Source organism: Lissotriton helveticus, chromosome 3_1 (assembly GCF_964261635.1).
Source record: "Lissotriton helveticus chromosome 3_1, aLisHel1.1, whole genome shotgun sequence".
Classification (NCBI taxonomy): Eukaryota; Metazoa; Chordata; class Amphibia; order Caudata; family Salamandridae; genus Lissotriton; species Lissotriton helveticus.
The window spans coordinates 2,085,999,664-2,086,026,432 of record NC_136061.1 but is presented as its reverse complement, the minus strand read 5'-3'; the positions used below and the strand labels follow the sequence as shown (position 1 = coordinate 2,086,026,432).

At 46.2% G+C, this 26,769-nt stretch overlaps 1 protein-coding gene across 1 annotated transcript in view; it reads left to right on the top strand.

Annotated features, from left to right (window-relative positions):
- Positions 1-26,769, top strand: part of LOC144824120 (aminopeptidase N-like) — a 241,364-nt gene that overhangs the window by 77,464 nt on the left and 137,131 nt on the right. The window contains exons 5-6 of the mRNA XM_078683232.1: positions 7,497-7,651; positions 9,567-9,680. Of these exons, the coding sequence (XP_078539358.1) occupies positions 7,497-7,651; positions 9,567-9,680 (269 nt within the window). The remainder of the gene's footprint in view (positions 1-7,496; positions 7,652-9,566; positions 9,681-26,769) is intronic.

Genomic DNA, 26,769 nt, shown 5'->3' with positions numbered 1-26,769 from the left:
CTGGGCTATCATGTAAACAACCTGGTTAGCCTTAGAAGAACAACACCCAGAAAGCAATTCACCTTCAACTTGCTAAAGAATATCATGCTCATAAGCAGATATATCTTCTTCGTTAGAGAATTCAGGTGTGGGCCCATAATCAAATAATGGCACAAAATTCTCATTAGAGAAGGCGGAGCTCATAATTATAGTCCTAAACACCAAATTTTATACCACAAAATCACAGGATGATGGTAGGTGGCATAAGATCAGATTAAACTATTTCCTTGAGGACTCCAAACTTTACTGTTAGGAGTTTTGTTAGGACGTTTACAGGACCTGAAGCTTACACTGTACCATTTACTGCCTGTACCAAGTTTACTATTTTTCTTATAGTTGGAATGGATTGTTGCTTAACCCAGAACTGCTGGCACTTGCAGACAGGACCAGAGTACACTTGAATAGACATACTAGGAAATAGAGTGTAGGACCATTAACATTGACATAGACTCACCCAACATATTCTCTGCATGCTTTCACAGGTCTTATAGGACAGGAAGAAATTGCTGTCTACAATGAAGATGAAGTGATATGCAACATCTGCAAGTGTGCTTCAGCTCATACGCTTTTCCTCGCAGTTTCTATTTCCATAGGTTCTTTAGGTGAAGCAGCCGGAAGGTCATAGATATTGGCTCATTGGTTACTGGAAATCAATGTGGTATGAGGTGGCATTTTATTTGCTCACTCTTCCTTTCTGTTCTTCTTCACTGATTCTATGTTCTATCTGTAAAATTAGATTAGTACATTTAGTCAGGGAAGCAATACAGGGGGCAAAAGTTAATTCTATCATTATTTCCTTTTCCGGGAAATGTCTTCTGGATTCTTTCAATCGAAACAATTGCTGAGGCTATATGCTTGAGAGAGGTGGCAAATGCTACTACACACATTGTGCCTTGCTGGGGATCGCAAAGTCTTTCTCCAGCAGACGTCTTGGCATCAGGCCGCAGACAAATATGTGTAAGAAAGTCCCTCTTTGCACGATCACCCCATTTTTTGCTTACTCTTATGCTGATTTTAGAACTCTGAACCTTGCAATACTGCTGTTCAGTCCTCAGTGTATGTGCTCTGACCCTAAAATATGGTAAATTGGCTAATCACCAATTGGTATATTTAATTTTCCACTATTGCCATAGTGTACAGAGCAGGAAAAATCATCAATGGTATTGAAACTAAAATGTTACCTATGGACTGAGCACCTATTTGCAAACCACTAGGCTAACAAGGAAAAGCATAGCTTCAGGTGTACATGTGTAACCTGACAGTTGAAGCTTTTAAACCTGCAGGTGAACCTTTCAATATACCACTTTTTGACAGGAAGGAACCTGAGCTTTAAATGTTAAATGTTAATACATGTAGTCCTGTAGCCCACAAAGTAGGCTGAGTACTTTGTGGAACATGTCACAATTTTATGTTTGCATGCTCTTTCAGTGTCTGGCCCACAAAAGTTTTTTTTCACTCGAAAGGGCTGCAAATGTTCCTATGAGAAAATCTAAAGTGCATTTAAAATACTATTTCTCCTAACATTGGTTTGAGAAAAGCTACAGCGTAATTCAATCACTGTTCTTATATTTATAAAAAATACAACTCAGTGGTGAATTTGAATTTTGATCATTAGGAAAAGTAAAGGTTTAAAAGCTACACCTGGCAGTGGCAAGCTCCAGTGAGTGAATTAGCATTAGCCTGCCAGTAGCTGGACCCTGTCAATGCTTTTCTCTTAATGAGGGTGTGAAACTGCTTCCAGAGCAAGAACAATTACTTAGGGATTTTGGGAGGGAGCAGTGAGAGTGAGGAATGAGGCACAACCTCTCTAATATAGGCCAGTTGAGGAGCAGCTGGGGAGGGTCCTGGAAGTTAATTTACTTGAACGGGATTAAGGCCTGCACATTCGCAGCTAAATGTAAAGTGAAAGCTGGGGAAGAGAGGCTTTTGATCTCGGGGCACAGTGTAGCCATTGCGGTACCTTATCTGTTGGAAAGGGAGCTAGCACTAGAACTAGTTTGGTTGAGGAGGGGAGACTGCTCATTTCCATAGACACATACCATGTTAGGCTAGCTACAGTTTTACGATGTTGGATTTCACTTAGAATAGTGTGCACTGTGGAGTAGTTTGCAGTGGGATAGTTTGCAGTGAAGATGTAAAAAGTAGGAAGGTTTGTCCCTCAGAACTTTTTGTTTATTGGTTAGGGAGTATGCAGGAGTCACCCCACCCACTGGTTGTTGAATCCTACAAAGGTGGCCCTCACGTACACATAATCAGAACACATTTAGACTTATGGAACAACAGCACTTGACCTGTTTTCTGTAACCTTTATGGAGACCTGAAGGGTTGGACATGCTCCCACTTGTACCCATGACTCAGAAGGGAACTGCAAGGGTCAATTGGCTGACCGCCTCCTGGGCTACAGGGACACAAAACCTGAAAAGGGTAATTTTCCTAAGTGGTGGTAGTGGTCTCTGATGGAGTGAGTCCTGAACACTAGGTGCTGTTGCTGCAGTCCTGGGAGCCTTAGAAATGACCAAGAGAGACTGCTCCAGAAAGTCTGAAAAGTTGGTACATGGAACATTTTTGGACTTTCAATATTCCTGGAGCTTCACCGGGACCTTGTGGAAAAATGTATCCAATTTTGCGAGGACATCATTAGATACAGCTTAAAACTTGCTCTGCTGGAGAATTCTGAGCTCCAAAAAAAAGAGAATAAGGCATGATTTAAAGTTTGGCAAACAGGTATTCACAATCATGACAAAAATCCTGTTTGCATTATTACACGTTTGTTAGAACATAATACATTTGTAAGGAGGTGAAAGGGATATGCGTTACGTTTGTGATGCTGTACCCATTCGTCAAATTCTAAATCAGGCCCCAAGTCCAAAGAAAGACATTTTTACCAGACAAAGGAGTGAAAGTATATTATCGACTAGAGGATTTAGGCAGGACTGAAATATAGAATGTTCCCTCTCTGAGCTTTTTTTGCCAAAACCAACAGCTTTAGTGGGACTTCGTCCAAAGGATATCTAACATTTTAGATGACTTTGCTGGAGACAGCCTCAATATTGCTAATATTAATTTAAAAGTTAAAATCAATGACCAGGATGAATTGATGGGGGTATCTGATCTCTGCTCCATTGCAACCAACCTGCCTAGGCTCGCGTCAACCATGAGCAGTGACTTCTGATTGGTGTATTCGTTTTTCTTTCAGCATTTTGCCCCAAAACATTTAAAATTCATGTCTCCGGTTACCCATATTGGATTCTAATACTTTTTGTGTAATTGTCTCTATTTTTAGAAATTGGTTGTGGAATTTAATTGTGTTTTGCTTCAAATTTTTATTATTTTGTACTGCTATATACTTTACATATGCTTTTATTAAGTTCAGCCTGCTTGATCTGTGCCATCGCCACTAGGGACTGAGCACAGGTTTATTTACTAAACAAGTATGTTGGACCGGAAATGATTATGGACTTATTACTTAGGAATCAATCACAACTTCCTCAAAAAAATCACCAATTTTCTTACAATATGTGTCAACATTGCCAAGAAGGTAACATAATCAACCAGACAGGTATCATCATTGATTCCTAAGGTTATACCCAAGTATAAGGCAGAGCCCATAAGGCTACTTATTATGTAAGCTACTTTGCAATTACCTGAGCGAAAATGTACTATATAAAAAGTTAAATGAACTAAGATGGCATCCATAAATTCTCTCAGCTTCATGTAACCTTCTTGTAATGTGAGGACCCCAGGACTGGTGATAGCAGTGTCCAGAGGTGGGTGTGTGGCTAAGGTTTTCAATATGGCAGCATTTCCATTCTGCACAATCTGAACCTGCTGCTGCTGAGTTGGAGTCTTCAAACCTGGAGATGGAGGACCTCAAACCTATGGAGTCAGAGGGACCAGAAACCCTTTGTTGTCATAACCTGTCAAGGGCTGTATGTAGTAGTTTAACATTCAACTTTTTCTGAAAGCCTCTGTAGAAAGGACAACCACTTACAGAAGCCAACCAATTTGACCCGAGAGTCACATGAGTTACTGAAAGGATGCCCTCCAGAAAGTACTGCCTGATAGCACAAGGAGCAAAAAGACCAAAGGCAGAAAACACTGCTAAGTGGTAGCACAGGTCTTGCAAGATTAAGACCTTGACTAGAGTAGTGCTAAAGTTGGCATGCCTGAAGCAGAATTGGACTAAGACCTAGAACTGGAACAGAGTTGGAGTTGGTAGGCCTTGAGCACAGCCCAAGTAAGACTAAGGCTGGAGCAGTGAATGTAAGTTAATTAAAACCATTACAAACCATCATCAATAAAAACAGTTTTGTGTATCTAAAGCGGCCATAACAAATTATGATGATACTGTGATAGGCTGTGAGCAAAAACTGTGATTAAAAGGTGCTGGAGCTAAAACTATTAAGATACAGGCAGAGTGTAGGATTGGCCCAAGAACTGGCTCACTTTTATCATACCATTAAACACTTTGCATGGTTGGGCCAACTTACATTCCCATTCGAATACAGCTAATTATTGCAGTCCATAATCTGCCTGGGCAACAAAAAGTGATCCTCCACGTAAGCTTGTGCTTAGAAGCAGTAAAGCTCGATGGACACCAAGATGTCGACTGGGCCCTTGTTTCCATCCGGTGAAGGAAGATGAATTCCAACATGACTGCCCGGAGCTTCAGCTCTGTGGAAACACAGCGCACAACATCCTAACGCGGCACTCCAAGCCCCACTGAATTATCTGTATGGGCCAAATGCCAAAATCGGACAATCTGGAGCATCTGCCGCTGGGGCCGCCGATACTTCCAGCGGCTGCTCTGCCATGATATCGGCAATATCCACCCCTGGCGATAACACCTCAAGATGACGCCCGAGGTGAAACAGATGTAGAAGTGGGGGGGCCGCGGTGAAACAGACCCACGTTATGAGGTAACAATGCGGGGGTTTGACATCAGGAGCGGGCCCACTGCTGCCCTTTCATCTTCCTTGGCGGGCGCCCGCAGCTGGGGCAGCCCGTGATTGCCGGATCGGCAGCCTCCATCCGCCTGTGTGGCCCGACAGCAGTATGTGGATGGGGGCCTGTGGCCACAGCGAACGGGCGGGACAGGTTACATGACCGGGAGAGGATTTTAACTATAGCGCTCACCCCCTACATATGACGAAGCCGCTAACGCCTCCCTGGGAGAGCCAAGATAGACATCAACTTTTTGTCGAGCATGAAAGCTGGGTGGAGACCTGGTGATTTGTTTTAACACCCCTCCAGCTAATGACACGGGTGGACTGTGGTGCCCATTTAGACCAGGGATCATGTGTGTGCAGCAGTGGTGAAAGGAGGTGCAAATACTGAAGATGCTCCTCCTTTTGACTGTCTGGCTCCTTTTCCCCTCTTGTTCTTCCTCCATTGGGTCGGCTCCCTGGTTTTCTTTGGACTTGGTCCTCGTAGCTTTTGGTCTGGAACTCGTGTGCGCCCCGCCATTTTGGGACCCTCTCCTATTGTCGCTCTTGCCCTGGTTGCATCTTGCCATGTTGAGATGGTTTCCATCGATGTCCACGACCCGGGTCCGCCATTTTGTTGATTCTTGTCCTTTCCTTTAGTCCCTTGGATTCCGTCCTGCTGACCTTCAGACATTTCACTTACGCTGGACTGCCTTTTCTCTTTCTCCCCCTCAGGTCCCCTCTCTCCTCTCACCAATCTCAGCCTCCAACTCTTCTCCCCCACATACCACTTTCTACCCCTTTTTATTTTAAATTTTTTTTTATTTCTCTTTTCACTCTGTAAATATGTGATATATACTTGTCCAAGCCGAATCGCTGGTAAAATGGAATCCTGAGAAAATCTACTATTTGTATATATATGTATATAGAGATAACTCTAACCACTAGTATATGTAGTAGACCTTTGTACTCACTACCATTCCTATGTGATTCTTAGAGTTTATTCATTTGTATATCTTCCTTGAGTGACTTTACAACTTGTACATTTGCAATTTTTTCTATTTGTATCTCTTCCCTGTGTGACTTTACAACTTGTACATTTGCAATTTTTTTTCCTGTTTGTATCTTTTATGTAACTCATGTAATCCTTAGTGCTTATGTATCGCAACTGATTCTTTTGTAAAGCGCTCTGACACCTTTGGGTAATGTTCGCGCTATAGAAAATCGCATTAAATAAATAAATAAAAATGTATCCGATAATTTTGGCTCTAAGGGTACAAGGGCTGCGCTGGGTTTCGTCACTGTCCTTCCTGCTTTTCCGGTAATGTAGGTGCTGTGTCTTCTTCATGCGGGTTGGGGAACGGGCTTCTACTCTGCAGCCATACCAATTTGGCTTTTTCTGTTTATTCTTCAACTTTGTTAAGGTGGCCATCTACGACTTCAAGGTATTTTACCAGTCGGCAGCTCAGTTGGACTTCATCGCTGGAGAAGCATGCCAGGACTGCTTGCCTGCATGACCTTATCAGTTTTTTGTTGAATAGTGGTCTCAAGAGGTTCTGGCGATCTTGTAGAAGATCCTTACAGAGCAATGAATGTGTGGGCAGGCCTGGAGCAGAGATGGAGTAAGAGAAGGACTCGAGTAAAGAAGAGGCAACAAATCCAACAGCAGGAGCTAACTTTAAGAGTTATGAGACACTGATAGTATAATAGGAGGCATATTACATTGGGAAGCAAACAGAAGAATCCACTGTGCCGAATATTGTGGAATGGAAATGATGACCTAGTCCAACTTCTTCTCTTCTTGGTAAAATTTCAATAGGGAAATCTAGAGGATTCTAGGAGGTAAGTAAATTGCTACCTGCATTAAAAAGGCTTTTCTAAACACCTGGTCCTTCTAAGCGTCAGTTGGCTCTAGTGTTAGAAATGATTTACCCAGCAGCCCTCCCTGGTTTGTTGCAGTGGCCACTGATTTTTCCAAATAAGAAATGGTGCAAAAAGCCAAGGAAAACAAACAATGACCCTGATGCCCAGGTACAAAGCTTCCTAAGTGGCAGGGTTATTTTTGTTATTCTCAAACTCCTTTGAGAGTTTGTTTGAGGAAAAACAAAAAACAATGCTGAATGGGTCACGAAAAAAAGGCATCCATTTGACTTTTGGCAAAGCTCACATTGAATCTGCTTCATTGGCACTGCAGGCACAGAGATGCTGCGAGGCAGGTGGGAATGTAAATATGATGGCTATTTTTCCAACAGCGGTCAGAGGCATGCTTTTACCAGGCAGGATAGTGGCCACGCGCCCCGTGTAATGACCCCATAGTCTTCCCAGGGTAGTGTCTGGTAGAAACCTGTAAAAAGAATATTTAGGAACTCGGTGCAGTCCTCAGTGTAAAGTATTACTAGATTATCAGCCATAAATATTGAAAGTTCTGGTACATGAAGTTAAGTTTTATTTATGTGTATATGCTTGCAATATTCGAGAAAAGAGAAATCGTAGTTTGGATTAGTACCAATGACCATTTGTTTTTTCCTTCAGATCAAGTTGCTCTTCCTGACTTTGGTGCAGGAGCCATGGAGAACTGGGGGTTGATTACATACAGGGAGACAGCACTTTTGTATGATCCCTTGACATCATCCATCGGAAATAAAGAAAGAATACTTACTGTGATAGCTCACGAGCTTGCCCACCAGGTACTCTCATTGTTGAATGCAAAAACACAGAAAGCAGACTGCATATGAATTAACAAGACCTTAACAAGCGTGCAACGTAATTTCCTGTATGGAGACTTCTTCCAAATCCCAGTGGATGAGCATCGTCCTTAGGTATTCCGGCCAAGGTCTTAAAGCATGCACATTATTTTAGTTGCTCACATGTTCCTGGTACTATATAACTACCTGCTATGCATAGACTCATAGGGAAGGACTGTCTTGTGACACTAGTAAGGAAGATATACATGTTCCAGTCAGTGGGTGAGCCACAGAGTCATCAATGCAACACTTCCCCATTGAGTCAGTGATAAGGGGCAACAAGGGCCTGGGGGGCCAGGATGTGCATGGTTGGGGTGTTTTCCTTGAATTTCTCGTAGCCGATGAGATGGATTACAAGACCCTGTCAGTATCAGGGACTTTTCTATTCCTTTTGTGAATAGAGGGGCATATTACCAAGAAGTGCGTTAGTAAACGCACAACGCACATCCCCATATCGCCGGCTATCGCCGGATTCCATCGCCTTTTTAGCGCGCAATTATCAATGCGCATCACGTAGGTGAATTGAAATTCGGTGATTGTCGGCGATATGGCACATTAGCGCATGAAAACAAACGTTGTTTTCACGCGCTAATGTGTTCCTTGATAATATGGGGGGGTGGATTCAGCTTTATGATCCACTCTCCCATGTTATCAATGCCCTAACACCTGGTCAGAGCAGGCGTTGGGAGACCTGCGATAAACAAGTTTATCACAGGTCTCCCTCTCCCAACGCCTGCCTAGGTAATAGGGTGTTCCCACCTCCAACCACATTTTACATGTGGTTGGACGTGGGAACGCCCACTTTGCATGTCATTAGCGATGTTTATCGCCGACATGCAAAGTGGGCTTGCGCCAGGATTTAAAATGCCCTTGTTAATAGGGCTCTAGCAGTATCGCTAAGCGATAAAGCGGCGATACTTGCCCTTGCTAATATGCCCCAGAGTCTAGATTATGGAACCCAGTCAGACGAGTGCACCTTTCCGAAACACAGATCACATTTTTGAACTTGAAGAACGAAATGAAGGTACATGTTATATAATGGTTTAGAATGTTTATGCATGCTCATGACATAGGAGGATGGCTAGTGTACTCATATTTGTGTCTAAAGTATAATAAGGATGCATACCCACTTCTGTATGGATTAGTACTAATTTGGACATTTTGGTGGTGGATGTTCCTGACGAGGGAAACGTGACTAACATGCACCATTAAAGACATTAGCCCAAACATATTTTGGAGAATGTGGGTCAAGTCAACCATAACCAGCTCCAGCTCACACAGTTGGAGTTTTCACAGGTTTTGTTGAAAGATGTTTATAGGTAAAGCTGATCTACTAGTCAGTTCCACAGTAGAACAGAGGAAGGTCAGGGAACTAGGAGTGTCAGTGAGAGTGAAAATAAGGGTTCCAACAGCTAATGTTACCTACTTACATCTTACATCTCAGCACACTTCCACTCAAACCTATTCGCAGATCCTGGCAGTCACACAGAGAAGAATAATGGCATGGCGAGGTAGCGTCCAAAAAACCTCAAGTCACAGGTAGACCTGGGTCAAGGGTCTGAAAATCACAGTGAAACATTGACACTGTTGCATTGGCTTGAACAAAGCATCACTCGAGAAACAAAATCAAATAACTGAACACAATCTACTCTGTCGGATAAAAGTGATAGGATGCAGGAGAGTCCGTCAAAAATTAACATTAAAAATCAAATGATCCAGTTTCTTGTTGGCAAGTGGGTGGATTTCTTCCCCTGTGGTCATAGAATTAGTCTTCTTCTGTTATATTTTTTGCAAATGAACATATGTGATGCATGTTACTCAGCTTTTAATGCTTCAATGGCTTTCTGTTTCTGTTTAGTGGTTTGGTAATCTTGTGACACTGAGGTGGTGGAACGATCTCTGGCTGAATGAGGGGTTTTCCTCATATGTGCATTTCCTAGGAGCTGACTATGCGGAGCGAACGTGGAATATTGTAAGTTTACTTCAAATTATATTGAAAGTACTGATCTTAAGACAGGAAGGAATTCATTACAATGGACAGTTTTAAATCTGTGAATGTTAATAAGAAGTAATCAAAGAGCAATTTATGTAAGCGCAGGTTGAAGTTATTTGATTTTTTTTAATATTTAGATATTTTGTAGAGCACTGTGTGCTGTCTTTTGACTACTTTTGAGTGCTGTTTACACGTTATTGTCCGTACACTGGAAAGTTAAAGGGGCATATTCACAAGGAAACTGTCTGAGCGTGGCATTAAGCCAAGAAGGCTAACGCCACACTCCGGCAATTTCCAAACGCAGGGATGCGCCGTATTCACAAAAATATGGTGCACCCCTGCCTTTCCCTTAGCACTGGCACTAAATGTAGCTGCCTAGCGCCAATGCAGGCACATTTACAACATTGTACAAGTGTGCCTGCGTTTCAGGGAAAGATTGTTTATGTGCAGCAAGGTGTCCGTTCCTGCACATAAACAATCAGCAATGGTGTTTTGTAACTTCTATGTGTGCTGCAGAATCGTCAGTTTTTTAAATAATTGTTTATGTGCAGGAAGAAACACCTTCCTGCATATAACCAATCATTCATGGAGTTTTGCTCTTTCCATGCATAGAAATAGCAAAAACAGCAAACCATGAGGAGCCAAGCTGGCGACCGAGATGGCTGCATAGACGCTCGGCTCCGTGAGCCTTCTCACCCCGCACATACATCCTGGCACCTATCCTGAGCCGTAACGGCATATTTAAGTAGGCGAAGGACAACTTTCACTTACCGCCTGCTCCTGAGGCTTTTACGTGCGGCAGACCCGTGGAAATGTCCCCGACTGTTTTGCGACCTCCACTGAGCTGGGACCGGGGTGTCGAGTGAGGCGAGTAGCCGGCCGCGACTGCTACAACAGCGGCCTCTGGTGGAGGTGAGGAGTCGGCCGAAGGGCACCGGAGATCTGATGGGCCGATGGCGACAGTGATGACCCAGTCCGTCTAGCGGCGTGCCTCGCGGGATGTGCGATAAAGCAGGGTCGAGGGGAGTGCACGATACTTGGCCCCCTTTCCAGTGTTGGGTCTGGGCATCACAAATGACTTTTCCCGGACTCGGTGGGCAACTCCCAGGGAGTGGCGGAGATTTTGTTAAGCCCTCTGGTGGCCCTTCGCTGAGAAGCTTGCCTTGACCTTCTGGGTCCTCGGGGTGAATCCTGTTGCGCCCTGGTGTTGGGCCGAGCCCGTGGTGAGGTGGAGAAGGACGAGGTCGGATCAACTAGGATGGCGGCTGGCACCCTCTTACGCAGACCACATCCAGACAGAGAAGCTGCTGTGCGGGAGAATCCTGGGGTCTGGCGACACGAGACGGGGCCCACGTCCAAAGATATACTGGCTGCGTTAACAACCCTGCATACGACCCTGCTCCGTGATGCCCGGGATCTGGGAAGAAGGATGGCCGCCATTGGTGTCCCACCGTTCCGCATGGACATCGTTCGATCTCAAGGAAGTGCCGATGTGCCCGCGTCTGCGCCAGTGATGAGTGCTCCAGCTATGCCTGTGCTCGTGGAGACGCTGGGAGACCCGGTTCATGATATCGCTTTGGACAGATCTGTTGTACATGTGAGTGACTTGTCGGGGCACATATCTAATCAGCGGCTGGGGAAACAACGTTGATCTATGGTTTGGGCTGCCCCGGCGACGTATCAGCGCTTGCCGGATGGTGTGTCTCTCTTTCCCTGGCTAATGCGATTGTGTTCGGACTGGAGGATGTTTTCGGGGTCGATACTGACACAGATGGATTTCCGCCATGCATATTCGGCCGGGCTTCGGTGGCTGAAGTTCCATGGAGTAATAACACAGCCCGGTCTGCCAGGATCACTTGGACCCTCCACGCTGCTCTGTTTGCCGATTGATAACTGGACGTATGTTGGTACTATTGATAGAAAAGGCCAGGGGTGAGACTGTCTAGGACATAGTGGAACTTCTTGTTGGCTGACGGTGATTTAGGGGACACTCGGCGGGGATGTTACTGATTGCGCTATCGGTGATTAATGTTTTCCATGGCCATTCTGATTTTGCTTTTAGGATGTTTACTGTTCGCGGTGGTGGGGGGGGGGGCCGGGTGACCAGATCGATGGCCCTTCTCCCCATTTTTATTTTTATTTTTCTTCTTTTTCTTCTTTCTCTCTTTCTATATTTCGGGTCTCTTATTTAGGGCGATAGGCACGCTGCTGGGTGGGGAGGGGTAGGCCGTAGCCTTCTGCAGGGGTGCAGGGTGGAGGGTAGGGGGATGGGGTTTGTTAATTTGTCCTTTCTTTGTCTCTATGGCCCTTTGTCTTTCTTCCTTTTCGGTGTTGTCGCTTTTCATGTTTCCTACAGTATGTTTCGTTTTGCGGGGTGGGGTGCAGCCTTGCTACGAAACGTGTTTGTTTTTACACTTATCCTGACTCGTATGCCTTACCCCCAGTACTTCAAACGTATTTACATTATTTGCGGATTTCCTGCTTCATGATTGCTATTGTAGGACCATGTATGATCGTATGGCATTGATTCTGAGTTTTTTCTTTATTATAAAATGAACCTTCTTGAATCCTGAATCTCATACAGTACACTTGCATACAAGTTATATCCTGGACACTTATTAGAACCCGATTTTCGGTCTGTTGTAATTTTCTACATTGCTCTGCTTTAATTACGACTTGACTGACGGCCGGCCGGAGTGGTTGTAGGCCTCTGCTTGTATTTGCTTGAAATAACAATAAAGGTTCTTAAAAAAATTTAAAAAAACAGCAAACCAGCAAAAATGAGGAGAAATAAAGCATTTCTACTTGTTTCACTATGTTAAGACCAGGGTGTCCATTAGGATGGATGACGGAGGCACCACCCCAGGGCAGGCGGTGGCGGAAAATTTCTTTTTTCACACGCCAGCAGCGGTCCTCACGCCCGCCATATTATTATGGTCAAACCTAGCCCATTTCCCGTCCGCCGCGGTGCGACGCGAACCGCCGTAAAGAAGGACCCACCATCGCGGCAGTGGGAGCCAATAGAGACATACCGCCATGCGGAATGACGTCCCGACCGCTGTACAAATCAAGACGCCTCAAACAGCCAGTCGCACCGCAGTGTCGAAACCGCCCAACCAGAGACGGCAGAAGCTCGACAGCGGAGAGCGAAACCAGATGACCACAATGGATCCAGCTCTACACGTCTTCCCGGTGTGGTACCTGAAACACTACAAGCAATTCATGCACCATCGTGGACGCCACCGCAGATAATCAATAACACTACTCCGCACACAACAACAAAACATTACCCATGCGCAGATACAGGGTTCCTCTCCACACTAGACACCCTGGTGGGGACAGGAACACCCACAAGTGTACCCACACATGTCCTACCTGTCACCAAATCACCCCTCCGCATCTAGGTCATCCATAATGTCCTGGTCACGTCATGGCACTGCAGCGGTGTAGCCGCGTGAAAACATGCGCACAATGTAGTAGGCAGGGCCAGCGCCAGGCATTGGCAGTGCACAAAGTTCACAGGGCCACACCTCCACACTCCACAAACTAGGCCTCCCACCATGAAGGGACATTCCACGTGCCACTCCTGTGCTCCCCATGCACAAAAACCAGCCAGGTGAACCCACACCCTGCACCACACACTAAACAACTTGGGAGACAGCCTCAGCAGGTGTGGCTGCAGAGGAACACACAGCACAGAAGCACAGGGCCAGGGAAACCCAAATACCACAACAACATCACACTCATGGCAAGAAAACTGAGTCCAAGCACAAAATAAACACACACACAGATGATGAACAAACACTCAACTGGACACACAGCCTGCCAAGTCACACAGACATGCCCCACACTGACACACATCCACATACACAGACCACATGCCAGCAGCAATTGAGGACACCAAATAGGAAACCTAAAGTGAGGTGCACACAAATGGACGGCCAAGGAGCCAACCACCAATCATGTGTACATCACATGCAAGAGAAGGAACATATAACAACAACCTCAGCCCATCAAATCAAACATGGCTGGCACAGTGAGTGCAGTTAAACCACAGTCACCTCAGTGCAACAACTCAGGGAGACAGCAAGGTAACCCATGTATAGGCACATGGATGAAAGGAAGGGTATGAAGTCAAACAGTGATCAGCCACACATCTGTATTCAACTACATCACAGGAGAATGTCAGCAGCACAACACACAGGGCCCATTGCAACACTCCATGACTGTCAAACACAAGTATGGACCTTCACACATACACCCCCCATCACACCTGCAGCACTCAACACCAATGTTAAACACACAGAAGGGTGCCAATATTGTCAAGTCAATGCACTGAGAAACAATCACACTCACTGGGGGTATCCACCAACATCACACACCAATTGAACCAATGAACCAATTTTTGCACAAAAACAACAGTCAAACACATAACTCAATAAAAACACATACAGAACTACAACAAGACCAGACATGATCTGTGCAGCAAAACTGTGTAAAGGCAATGGGAGCACAGACACAACAGGAATACACAACCTCATCAGTCAGGAACAATGCACAGACAACATACCACAACACAGACAAGAAGTGCATCATCACAAAACAATCATGGACACAAACTGGGACCAATGGGACTACAATGACACACAGACAGACATATCACACCACCCATCAAGTCAACATGGTGTCATAGTGTACCACATGCCTGCACATGCACAAGAATGACAAGAGATAGCACAAATATGAGAGGAGAAAACACCAAGGACAAACCTAAAACAAGTACAGGAACTAGAATAGACCTACGTTCATGTGACAGACACACAAGTAAGGCACAACACACTGGCAACACACATCTGAATGAAACACACCAACAAAACACACACAATGACACGCAAATCGAACTCAACACACAGAGCATCTGTCAACTGCAAGAGACAACACAGCCCAAACACTGCACACAGCCACATCCGACACGCAACTGATACACATGCCAAGAATTCATATTGCAAACACAACAGTACATCATGGGATACACAACAGGCAAGGACAAGGCAACATACACTCAAAGCACTGCATGTACACCAAGCAGTGTGTGCACAACAAACATACCCGTTCCACACAGATATGAGTGAAACACCATGAACACCCACAACAACAATCAAAACAGCACACATACAACACCACACCCAGGAAGTTAAGCAGTCCTTCAGAAAACACACATACAGCTAACCAAACACCCACAGATGCACAAGTCTGGGACCCTAAATTGGAAACAACATGATCAGGGGAAACACGCCATTGGCAATGTTGAAGTGGCATACATAGCATGTTTCACAGTAAAGCATACCCACACAGAAAACACTTTATTTAGCAAGGACACTGACAAGGCAGACAACAGGAGTTACTGTTTTTATTCACATATTACAGAGATAGGCACCAAAAGTAGACAAGAGCAAGGCCAGCGGTCAGGTCAAAGTACAGATGAGGGACATGAGATCCTGCACAGGGAAGGGCAAACAGCAGTGATCATCAAGGCCAGTGACCAGTCCAATGTGCAGATGAGGTACATGAGATCCTGCACAGGCAAGGGGCAAACAACAGGGAACAATAAGTCCAGTGGCCAGTACAAGGTGCAGAGTATGTCCATGAGAAGCTGCACAGGTAAGGGGCACACATCAAGGCAAGTGGCCAGTCCAAAGTGCAGAGTAGTTACATGAGATCCTGCACAGGCAAGGGGCAAACAGCAGGGAACAACAAGGCCAGTGGCCAGTTCAAGGCACAGAGTATTTCCGTGATAAGCTGCACAGGTAAGCGGCACACATCAAGGCCAGTGGCCAGTCCAATGTGGAGAGTATGTCCATGAGAAGCTGCACAGGTAAGGGGCAGGCATCAAGGCCAGTGTCCAGTCCAATGTTCAGAGTAGTTACATGAGATCCTGCACAGGTAAGTGGCAAACAGCAGGGAACAACAAAACCAGTGGCCAGCACAAAGTACAGAGTAAGTACATGAGAAGCTGCACAGGGAACGTGTGTGCCTGTACCCTGCCATGGTGAGCAACAAAGTCAGGGGGGTAACAATGGGCAGTACAGGGAACGCTGTGGGTGAGACAGGTGTGTGAGGGGGACTTTCACTCAGACTCGGCTGTCAGTCTCACTGGGAGGTGGCTGTGTGTCAGGGACAGTTGGAGGACTGGACCGGGGAGAGAGAGTCCGAGCTGAGGTAGAGGCCACAGTGGCCTGGGAAGCCGGAGGGCTGCTTGGACCAGTTGGTGTAGTCGCACGTGGAGGTGGAGTCATGCTGCCGTGAGACACAGTGTGGGTGGGAGACTGTGGAGGGGTGCCTTTCCACTTCTTTGGGACTCTAAATGGCTTCTCTGTGTTGGGATTATTGGAAAGTGGTGTGGACACAACGGACACACTCACCATCAAAGCTGTATCAGGTGCAGGCGGTGGCCCTCCCACTAGGGACATGCTGGATCCAGCAGGACACTTGGCCTGGCCTTGCCTTTGCCCCTCCATCCCCTGTCTACCAGGTGTACCCCCTACAATGCCCTCCTTTCCCTGCTTCACAGGGTTTTGGATGCGAGTTGAGGTTGTGGATGACTCTGCCTTGGAGCTCTTCTTATGTGTACTCTTAGCAGGCTCCACCTTCTCAGCGGGCACAGAAACTGTCTGCTTGTCTTTGCAAGATGCTTTTGGGACAGGAGAGTCCTGGGCTGGGGATGCCTCTTAGGCATGTGACCCTGAGGCCTGGTTCTTGGCTTTCTAGCCCTTGGTGTCGCCTGACGGTATTTTGTCTTTGCGCTCTGGGGTGGCTTTAGTTTTTTGTGGGGATGATGACTGCACCCTGGACCTCTTGTGTGCTGCTGTTGTGTGCTGCGTATGCTGTATCTTGCCCTTGAAGTCTGTGGTTTGTGGTCACTATTGTCAGATGTGGCCACTGGCAGGGGGGTGGACAAAGGGACTGCAGCTGGACTCTGAGATTGTGCCAGTTGAATGGCTGCCGTCACTGCGGAGAACAAAGACTGGACAGTTCGGTGTACCTCACTCACTTCTGAATGAATGCCCTCCATGAAAGCAATCACCTGTGCCAACTTTTTGTCGTGGTCTACAAAGGCATTGAGGAGAGCTGTCTGGCCCACACATAGCTGGTGCAAAAGGTCCACAGACTAAGCACTGATGGCAGCAGGGGGGACATGGGCAGGGGCATTTTTTCCTGGGGTGAAGGACACTCTTCCCTTCTTAATGGTGCAAACACGGGCCGCATCAGTGGATGTAGCTGGGAGGGTGGGCACTGTACTCTGTGGGGTGAAAGAGGAGGCAGAGTCCCCGTTCCCTGTGCCCGTCAACATAGATGCATCACCACTGGCGTCCGATGACGTTGAAGTCTACGTCTCTGGCTGTGATTCCTCAAGCAGACTCCTGTCTCCCTCCGAGGTGCTGGTCACATCTATGTCACTGTGCACGTGTGCAGCAGTTGTGCTTGATGCCTCACCACTGGTGTCCGTTCCCTGTCCTTCCGTGCCCACAGGAAATGCTGCATGAGAGAGAGAGATGTAGGGTCAGTTCACTGGCATCAAAAGAACATTCATATGCAAGCAAAGCATCACTAAAGATGATGAAATCTCCATTTTGCACACCACTCTGTGCAATAACATTGTGCAACCTCAATTATTAACTCGATTTTTACCCGTCAACAAGCTAACAGGTCATAAGTGAGCCATTTGATAACCACACAGCACAATATCCTTCCGGTGGCTGCGTTTAACCAGACAGACAAATAGCTCTGAGCACACCTAGGGCCCTGATGGTGGCAAAGATGTACCCCACCACATTTTGCCACTGTCATATCTGGATGGAGCAGAAGGGGACAACACAGATACAGACTACAACATAACAGTCCACAATGGCCATGAGCTTATGCCATCCACCATGTTGTACTTTGGTGCACAACTACTGTTGCACATTGGTGTCAGATGTTTAAGCCTCACCATTCTGAGGTCAGGCAATGCACGCATTGATAAAAGCACACTCAGATTATACACACTGCTGTGCCCTTACATGGGATTTCTTGGGCTAACCCAATGCAGACGATACCTGAAGCCCACGAGTCAGAATGCAATGTCAATGCTCATTACACAAACGTGCATCCAGCTCAGGATATGTCACGGCCAAGATGCGAGCAATTAGTGGTGTCATGCTCCGCCGTGCCAACTGGCCAGTCCAAGGGAGCAGCCCCAGCATCATCTCCGGCACGTTCTTTCTCAGCCGGCAGATGTCATCCCACCTCTTGTGACAGTGGGTGCACCGTCGGTTGGAGACACCCAGTGCCCGCACCTTGCATGCAATGGCCCTCCACACGACCTTACGCTGGTCGACCTTGAGCTGCAGGCATGGGAGGCAAGAGGGGGAAAATTCAGTGGCACAGTGTTATGTACCAATATCTCTCAGTATGGGAGCATGATACTGACTCATCCCAAATTTACAGATATGTCTAACAGAGAGAATACAGCCTCTCACATAGTACATTAGCCTGGGAGAATCACACATAAATGACATGCAGGTATGAGGGTGGACACAGTACCTGCCCATCTCATACACATGCTGGATGCCAGCACAGATAGCTATGTGTAGGCTGCACACATCTACTATCCATTTTTTTTAGTTGAGCAAGACATACAGTACATATCAATATATGTTTGGGGGTTGACTCACTGTGTCCAACACTGCGTAGCCCTCAATGTCCTATCCCTGGCAATGGCTCACTGTATCATGAATGTCACATTGAGGGACAATATGCTGTGTCAAAGGTGAATGCCCACCAATAGTGTCACCCTTGGGTAATGAAGTCCTGAGCATAGTGCTCAACTGGAGATGATGTACAATTAGGAGCCAGACACTATTCCATCACTACCCTCTGTACGAAAACCCCAGCTAAGGCCACAGATAGGCCTGTGAAGGACATCAGGGACCCACACAGCCATTCAAACAAGCAATTACTGCCCTGACTCCTGCATTACGAACTTGCTGCGGCACTGTATGGCTGACAAGACAATACATGTCCATCAAATCTTGATGTGCAGGCAGGGAGACTTGTGAAATAGGCTACACATCCCTTTCCCAAGGACACAGCATGCTAGGCACTGCGTGACACAACCCCACACTCTCAGGCACATACTGCAGCAGATCTACTTCATGTGTGCCCCCCACTGCACTCTCACTCCCACTCTGGAAGACTTACCACGACATTTGGAGCACCATATAGCCTTGGATACTGTGTGAGCACCTCGTCCACCAGGACCTCCAGCTCCTCGCTGATGAAGGGACTGGCATGGATCATCTCAGTCCACAACATCACTGTGGCCAGGAGACAGAAGAAGCAGCAGTTGGTGGTGAGGGGTGACAGGCAGCAGGCTCTGGAGACAGGAGCAGCAGCAGCAGTAGCAGTTGGTGGTCAGGGTTCTCAGGCAGCAGGCTCTGGAGTCAAGAGCAGCTGCAGCAGGTGGTGGTGAGGGGTCTCAGGCACAGAAGCCGCAGCAGGTGGTGGTGACGGCTCTCAGGCAGCAGGCTCTGGAGACAGGAGCAGCAGCAGAAGTTGGTGGTTGGTGGTGAGGGGTCTTAGGCAGCAAGCTCTGAAGAGAGGAGCAGCAGCAGCAGTTGGTGGTGAGGGGCCTCAGGCAGCTGTGGAAATGTGGGCCTCTTTCCCATCCATATATAGCCGCCTGGGGCCGTTTCAGTGGTTCTAAGCTGCTGCAATTGGTGTTCCAGCTCAGCCTTTTTCAAATGCATCCAATGACCGGCGCTGCGGTGGCGGAGCACACCTACCACGATTTTCAAAAATTGCATTGTGCTACTGCGATTGCGGTTCCCATTGGCTGCAAGGGCATGGTGCATTGCGGTGATACACCGCAGGGGCCAGGCAGGTGCTACCGCGGTGGTGCATGTTTCAATTGCAGCTAATGACCGGCTCCGCGGTGGCGGAGCACGCATACCGCGATTTAAAAATGTTGCATTGTGCAACCGCGATTCCCGTTGGCTGTAAGGGCATGGTCCATGGCGGTGACACACCACAGGTGCCAGGCGGGCACTACCGCAGTGGTGCATCTTTCAATTACAGCCAATGACCAGTTTCGCGGTGGCAGAGCACGTCTACCACAATTTTGAAATCTTGAATTGTGCTACCGCGATTGCGGTTCCCATTGGCTGTAAGGGCATGGTTCATGGAGGTGACAAACCACTGGCTCCAAGCGGTATTTACCGCAATATGGGTGCCATACATTGTCATAAGTGACCGTGAATTTGGTGGCAGAGCATTCCAACTGCCATTTGACCATGTGTATATGCCTATCACTACCGCAAGTCTGTTTTGGCTATTGGCGGTGACACACTGCTGGTGCAAGGCGGTAGTTACCGCAATATGGGTGCCATATATTGCCATGAATGGCCATGATTTGGGTGGTGGAGCACTTTGATAGCATGTGTGAAAGGCCAATGCGCAGTTCTTAACAGTGCACAGTGGCCACATGATCAATGGCATATGATTGTGCACACAGTGCCAATGTAACATTTACCTCACTGCTGACTACACATGTCATGTTTGTGTTTATGCTTTGGGACATTGGCTTGTACTCCCTCAAATGTCCCTTGTGATATAGCTGGGTATGCCCTCCGAATCATGTTATGATGGACCCTCCGATGGGTATACATGGCAATGTGTGTGAGTGCTGAGCAACTCACACTGATGACTGTCTTACTGAACAATGTGCTGCTTTGAGTGTCTACTTTTCCTGGCTCATGCACATACCTGTTTTTCTTGCACTGACTGTGCTCATTGTGTTGTTGATGTGTGACCTGTTTGACTTATGCCTGAGGGTGTGGCTGGTACTGCAGCTAGGTATGAGACAGTTGTGTTGCTGTTTCACACATATGCTGTGTGAGATACTCCCAGGGCTGCTCATGCAAGATGTGTCCATATCCCTTTGGGCATTCCAATAGTCAGATATTGTTTTGTAGGTACTTGCTGTGTGAAAGGTGGACATGTGTACGACTTGTGTAGCTGAAGGTGTCCCCACATATAAGGTGTGCTGTAAGCTCAACTGTGATGCTAGTCAATGTTGCCGTTGTGTCAGTCAAAACGTAAGATGTCATACACATCTCCTGGTGGATTTTATTGACATGTGTCCTCTCTCATCTCAGCTAGGAAGAGACCGAATGTGTGTTTCTCGCACCTAGGTGACTCTGCATATCCCAACCAACCTTGGCTGCTAAGCCCACTGCAGAATCACAGGACTCAGGGTGAAGTTCACTACAATGATGCCCATGGGAGGACACGTCATGTGGTGGAGCGTACTTTTGGTCTCCTGAAGTCACGATTTTGCTGCCTGGACAAGACCGGAGGTGTGTCAGATTGTAGTTGCATGCTGCATGCTCCACAGCCTGGCCATTAGCAAGGAGATCCACTTGCTCCTGGATGCTGATGAGCACCCAAGGCACCCCCCTGCATACCAACAAGTATCCAGTGACGAGGATAGTGTAGAGGAGGAAGACGTTGACCTGTGTCAACAGCTCATCAACAGCTACTTCACTTGAAGTTGAGTGACGAGGTTCAACGGACCCATTGTCTGATGATTTTGCTGTTGTTGGCAAGGTGTCTGTGAGCTTTGTGACTGCAGCCGGCTGTTGACAGAACAGGGTATTTTGGCACATCTACAGGATGTGTATGTTGGCACTTTTGCTCATTGTGATGTGTGTATGATGGACTAGCTTGATGTTAAGTGTTGTGTGATGTCTGTGATGGTACACAGACATAATTTCGATTACACAATTCTCGACAGACAAAATATCGAGTTAAAAATATAGACCAGACAAAATATCGACCAGACATAATATCGACTACAAAAATATCGATTCTATCGATATTAATAGCCAAAATATCGAATCAAAAATATCGACTAGACATAATATCGAGTAGATAGAATATAGACAACAAAAATATGTAAAATTAGGTAAGTGTTTTATATTTTGTAATAATTGTGTAATATGAATCTGTAGCGGGTTGTGGGTTTAAGGGGAATAGGGTGGGAAGTAATTTAAATATAATTATATAAATATGTAATATAATAGTAATTGTTAATTAATTAATAATTGTTAATTAATTAAATTATAATTGGTAATTAAGAATAATTGAATAATTGATAAATAATTACTTTTTAATATATTATTTTTTTAGCGGGTTGTGGGTTTATAGGGGAATAGGGTGGGAAGTAAATTAAATGTAATTAATTAAATATGTTAATTAATTAATAATTGACCATTAATTAAAATTTACTTCGTAAATAAAAGTAATTGGTTTTGGAAATTACATTTAAGTTTTGGGTTATTGGGTAAAGGGGTATTTTTAGGGTTCAGGGTCAGTTTTTAGTTTCTGGGTAAAGGGGTATTTTTAGGGTTCAGGGTCAGTATTTAGTTTTTGGGTAAAGGGGTATTTTTAGGGTTCAGGGTCAGTTTTTAGTTTTTGGGTAAAGGGGTATTTTAGGGTTCAGGGTCAGTTTTTAGTTTTTGGGTAAAGGGGTATTTTAGGGTTCAGGGTCAGTTTTTAGTTTTTGGGTAAAGGGGTATTTTTAGGGTTCAGGGTCAGTTTTTAGTTTTTGGGTAAAGGGGTATTTTAGGGTTCAGGGTCAGTTTTTAGTTCTTGGGTAAAGGGGTATTTTTAGGGTTCAGGGTCAGTTTTTAGTTTTTGGGTAAGGGGGTATTTTTAGGGTTCAGGGTCAGTTTTTAGTTTTTGGGTAAAGGGGTATTTTTAGGGTTCAGGGTCAGTTTTTAGTTTTGGGTAAAGGGACATTTTTAGGGTTCAGGGTCAGTTTTGGGTTTTTGGGGTATAGGGGTACAGTGTAAAAATAAAGTAAAATTAAATTAATTAAATTAAATTAAATTAAATTATATTATATTAATATGTTTATTTAATAATATGTTTATATATATATATATATATATATATATATATATATATATATATATATATATATATATATATATATATATATATTATTTTTGGTGATATAATGTATTTATTTATATTAATTATTTATTAATATTACATTTATTTAATAATTATTTCTAAGTTTTCATTAAATATATTTATATATATTATTTTTAACTTAATTTTAAGACATTTAAAAAAATCGATATTTTTACAGTCTATATTTTTGTAAGTCGATATTTTGGAGTCGATATTTTGGTACTTACCTGTTTGAAGATAGGCTGTCGATATTTTGTACTTCGATATTTTTGACTCGATATTTTTGTATGTCGAATTTTTTGATTTCGAAATTCTGTCAGTGATTCGTCTGTGATGCCAACTCATGACTAGTGAATCTTGCTCTGTTGTGTTTTCCTAGGTCCCTTCAGCCTCTTCTTGCCTACATTCATTCCATACGCCTGGTACATTGTAATCATGGTGAAGACTGCATATCCTGGAATAAACACGGAGCAGAAACAACGACGTGTGTCAGGAGTATTTATTTACAATGGTGACATGTGAGGGGGGTGAACATTTACATTGAGGTGATTAGTGAAGCAGTGAGTTGACAGTTATGGTAAATGAGAGAATCGAGTAGTCACCACATCGATGTGGTGAGCCAGTCCAAGAGACAGATGCCATTCACAAGGCTGTGTGGGTAAGGACAGTCCAAAAAGTCAATGCAGTAGTGAAGAGGGTTGCCTCCATGGCTGGCTCTGTGACTGATGTTTGGCAGGTGCTTTGCCACGGGATCCTCCCAGGGATTTCTTGGGACGGCCCCTTCATCGCTTGGCAGGGGGGTGCTCTGCTGTAGAGCCAATGGGGTCTGAGTACTCCCCCCTCTCTGTGGCAGCAGGGGAGGATGTGTCACTGTCATCCTGCCGCCCACCAGAGGGAGGTGGAGGTGTTGGTTGTGGCTCAGGCTTGTCCCTCAGTACCGCCACTAGCTGGCCCAAGAGGTCCACAATTTGGCACATGCGGGTGTCTATGGACCTCATCAGCAGGAGGAGCTTGCGTGTATCTTCTTTTGACTGTCCCGTTCATCCCCGGGCCCGTTCATAGCCCCCAAGGACTCAGTTGATGTTGTCCAGGTCTTCGGTCCCAGGGTCTGGTTGTCTGTGACTGACCCTTGCCCTCCCACCTGCCCTGCTGCCACGGACCTGTTGTCTCACTACTGTGGGCCCCCGCATCCTCTCCCCACCCTCCTCAGTTGGTGGTGTGGGCTGGTCATCCTCTGGGTCAGGAAGAGTGTTGCAGGCAGCACTGGTGGTGGTGGTAGAGGACGCCCAGGCCATAACAGCAGGGGGCTGCAGATAGGTTGGTGTTGCTACAGATGTGGTAGGGGGCGATGGGGTCCTGGGACCTGTTGCATCCTGGCAAACCAGATGGGCCGGCCTCAAGCTCCTCGTCCTCTGAATCCTGGGAGTCCACATCAGAGGGGGTGTTCTGGGGGTGGAGGGAGCCTGGCTCTGCAGGTTGCTGGTGTTGTCCTCTGCAGTCAGTTCTTGGTCACTTGTGGGACAGAAGGGAAATGGTCATTGTTGTGCACCCTGCAAGCATTGTGTTAGATGTGTATTATTCACTGTTTGTACACCACGCAGTTGACTAATCATCAGATTGTTTGTATTCACACTACTGGGCCTCCTGACATGATGTTGAGGAACATGCATTACTTGTCCATGGTGTGACATGTTGAAACATACCATGCGCCACGTGCATATTTTGTGATTACTGGGACATGTTGCCATGTAGTGACTAGAGCAATAAAGAATTTATGTGAAGCCTCTATGTTAATTACTGTGCCTGGCAGACGTTACATCTGAGCCTGAACTGGCTATTGTCATCTCATGCATACCTTTGCCATGTCATGTGCAAATCTAAATTTGTACCACCAACTATGCTTTCTTTTCTTTCATATGTTATGTTATGTTATGTTATGTTATGTGCTCTTATATAGCGCATGGCTACCCCAGCGACGGGGCGTCCTAGCACTTGCAGACAAACCAGAAGCTAGTATGGCAGAGGAAGTGCTAGATGGACGTAAACAACCACGTTTTTATAAGTTTTCGGAATTGCAGGTGATTTGAAGTGGCCCGAGCTTTAGGGGGGATAGAATTCCAAAGTTTGGGGGCCATGTCTGGCCACATGGCACTTACACATGGCATTCAGTGCTGTGCATGATTGCACACTTTCTTCTACATGTGATTGCTGTGACAGTTACATTTGCTTAGTTGTCTGCACACTGTGAGTGGCAATAGGATCTGTGTGTATTTTTGTGTGATGGAAGGGCTGGTGTTGTCATATGGCACCATGCCTTTTGAGAGGAATGGCTGGGTGCATGTACTGGCTACTTACCTATAGTGTTTTCACATTTGTGTTGGATTTGTGACACATCTGTGTGTGTGTGTGCTGGAGGCTTCCATCCTGCTCAGGGGTGGGGCAGGGGTGCCTGGTGGGAGTTGTAGTGCAGGCCTCCCACCCCAAATAGCCCTTCTTGTGAAAATGGCTACCTACCTGTTAGGGGAAGGTGAACAATGCAATGGCTGCCACATGCTTTTGGGTGGGTGGGGAGTGCTCCATCTTGCTCATCTGGGGAACAAGAGACCATGCTGAGAGGAGTATTACAGGACTCCCAACCCCAAACAGCAGAAATGGGAAGATGGCTGCCTCCCTGTTAGTTTGGTGAGGGCAATGCAATGGCTGCCACATGCTTCTGGGTGGGTGGGTAGTACTCCATCTTGCCCAGCTGGGGATCAAGGGAGCATGGTAGGAGTAGTATTTTAGGCCTCCCACCCCCAAACAGCACAACCTGGGATGATAGCTACCTACCTGTTAGATGAGGGTGAACAATGCAATGGCTGCCACATGCTTCTAGGTGGGTGGGGAGTGCTCCATCTTGCTCAGCTAGGGAATGAGGGAGCATGCTTGGAGTAGTATTGCAGGCCTCCCACCCCCAAACAGCACAACCTGGGACAATGGTTACCTATCTGTTAGGTGAGTGGGAACCATACAATGGCTGGCACATGCTTCTGGGTGGGGGGAGTGCTACATCCTGCTCACGGGTGGGCAGGGGGGCCTTTGGGATTGTAGTGCTGGTTGCCTGGACACATCCCTGTATGTGTTGTCTACCTTTGGGGTGATCTAGATGGAGTGGATGTTATATCTGTGGGACATATGTTAGATATTACGGTGCATTTGAATATACTTGTGCCTCTGAGATGTAGCTTTGTAGTTGCGCTGGACAGTACATAGCAGTCTAATGGTAGTCTAATGGTCTACATTTATTTGTACTTACCAGCCTGCACTCCCCTGGCTATTCCTGTGAGACTCTCTGGATGCAGTATGGCAAGCACCTTCTCCTCCCATGCAGTGAATGTTCTTGGTGGAATGGGAGGGCCACCACCAGTCCTCTGAGCCAGCTCACGGTTTTTGTTCTTATTTTCTTTAACAACCCTTTTCAAGTCATGCCAACGCTTCATGATTTCCTGCTTGGAACGCGAGGTGGTCCCCACTGCATTGACCTTGTCAACTATCCTTGCCCACGGTTGTGCTCTTGTGGCTAATGGAGTCTGATGGACCAGGCTACCAAACACTTGTGGTTCTACTCTGATTATCTCATCTGCCATGACTGTCAACTCACTCTCTGTGAATTCGGGCATTTTCTGTGGTGCCATGATGTGTGAGGTGCAGAGGGGTTAGAGGTGCAGGGGTGTAAGTGGTGGGGGTGGGGGTGATGTGTATGGTGTGTGATGTGCAGAGGGGTTGGAGGTGCAGGTGTGTAAGTGGTGGTGGTGCTCTGTGTGGTGTGAGTAGTGATGGAGTGTTGATTTGCCTCTCCTTTTAGCTGTGGTGTATGTCCCTTCACTTCTGGAGCATTGCAAGGATTGTTGTCAGGGAAGGGGCTGGTTTTATACTCAGCAATGTGGGTGTGTCAAAATGGGATATTGCTGTCAAGTGTGTTGTGTGGGTTGTCCTGGGATTTGTATTTTTGTATTTGTCATGCGGGTGTGTCATTGGGACGTGTTAGGTGTTTTTGGGGGCAGGGCTAGTT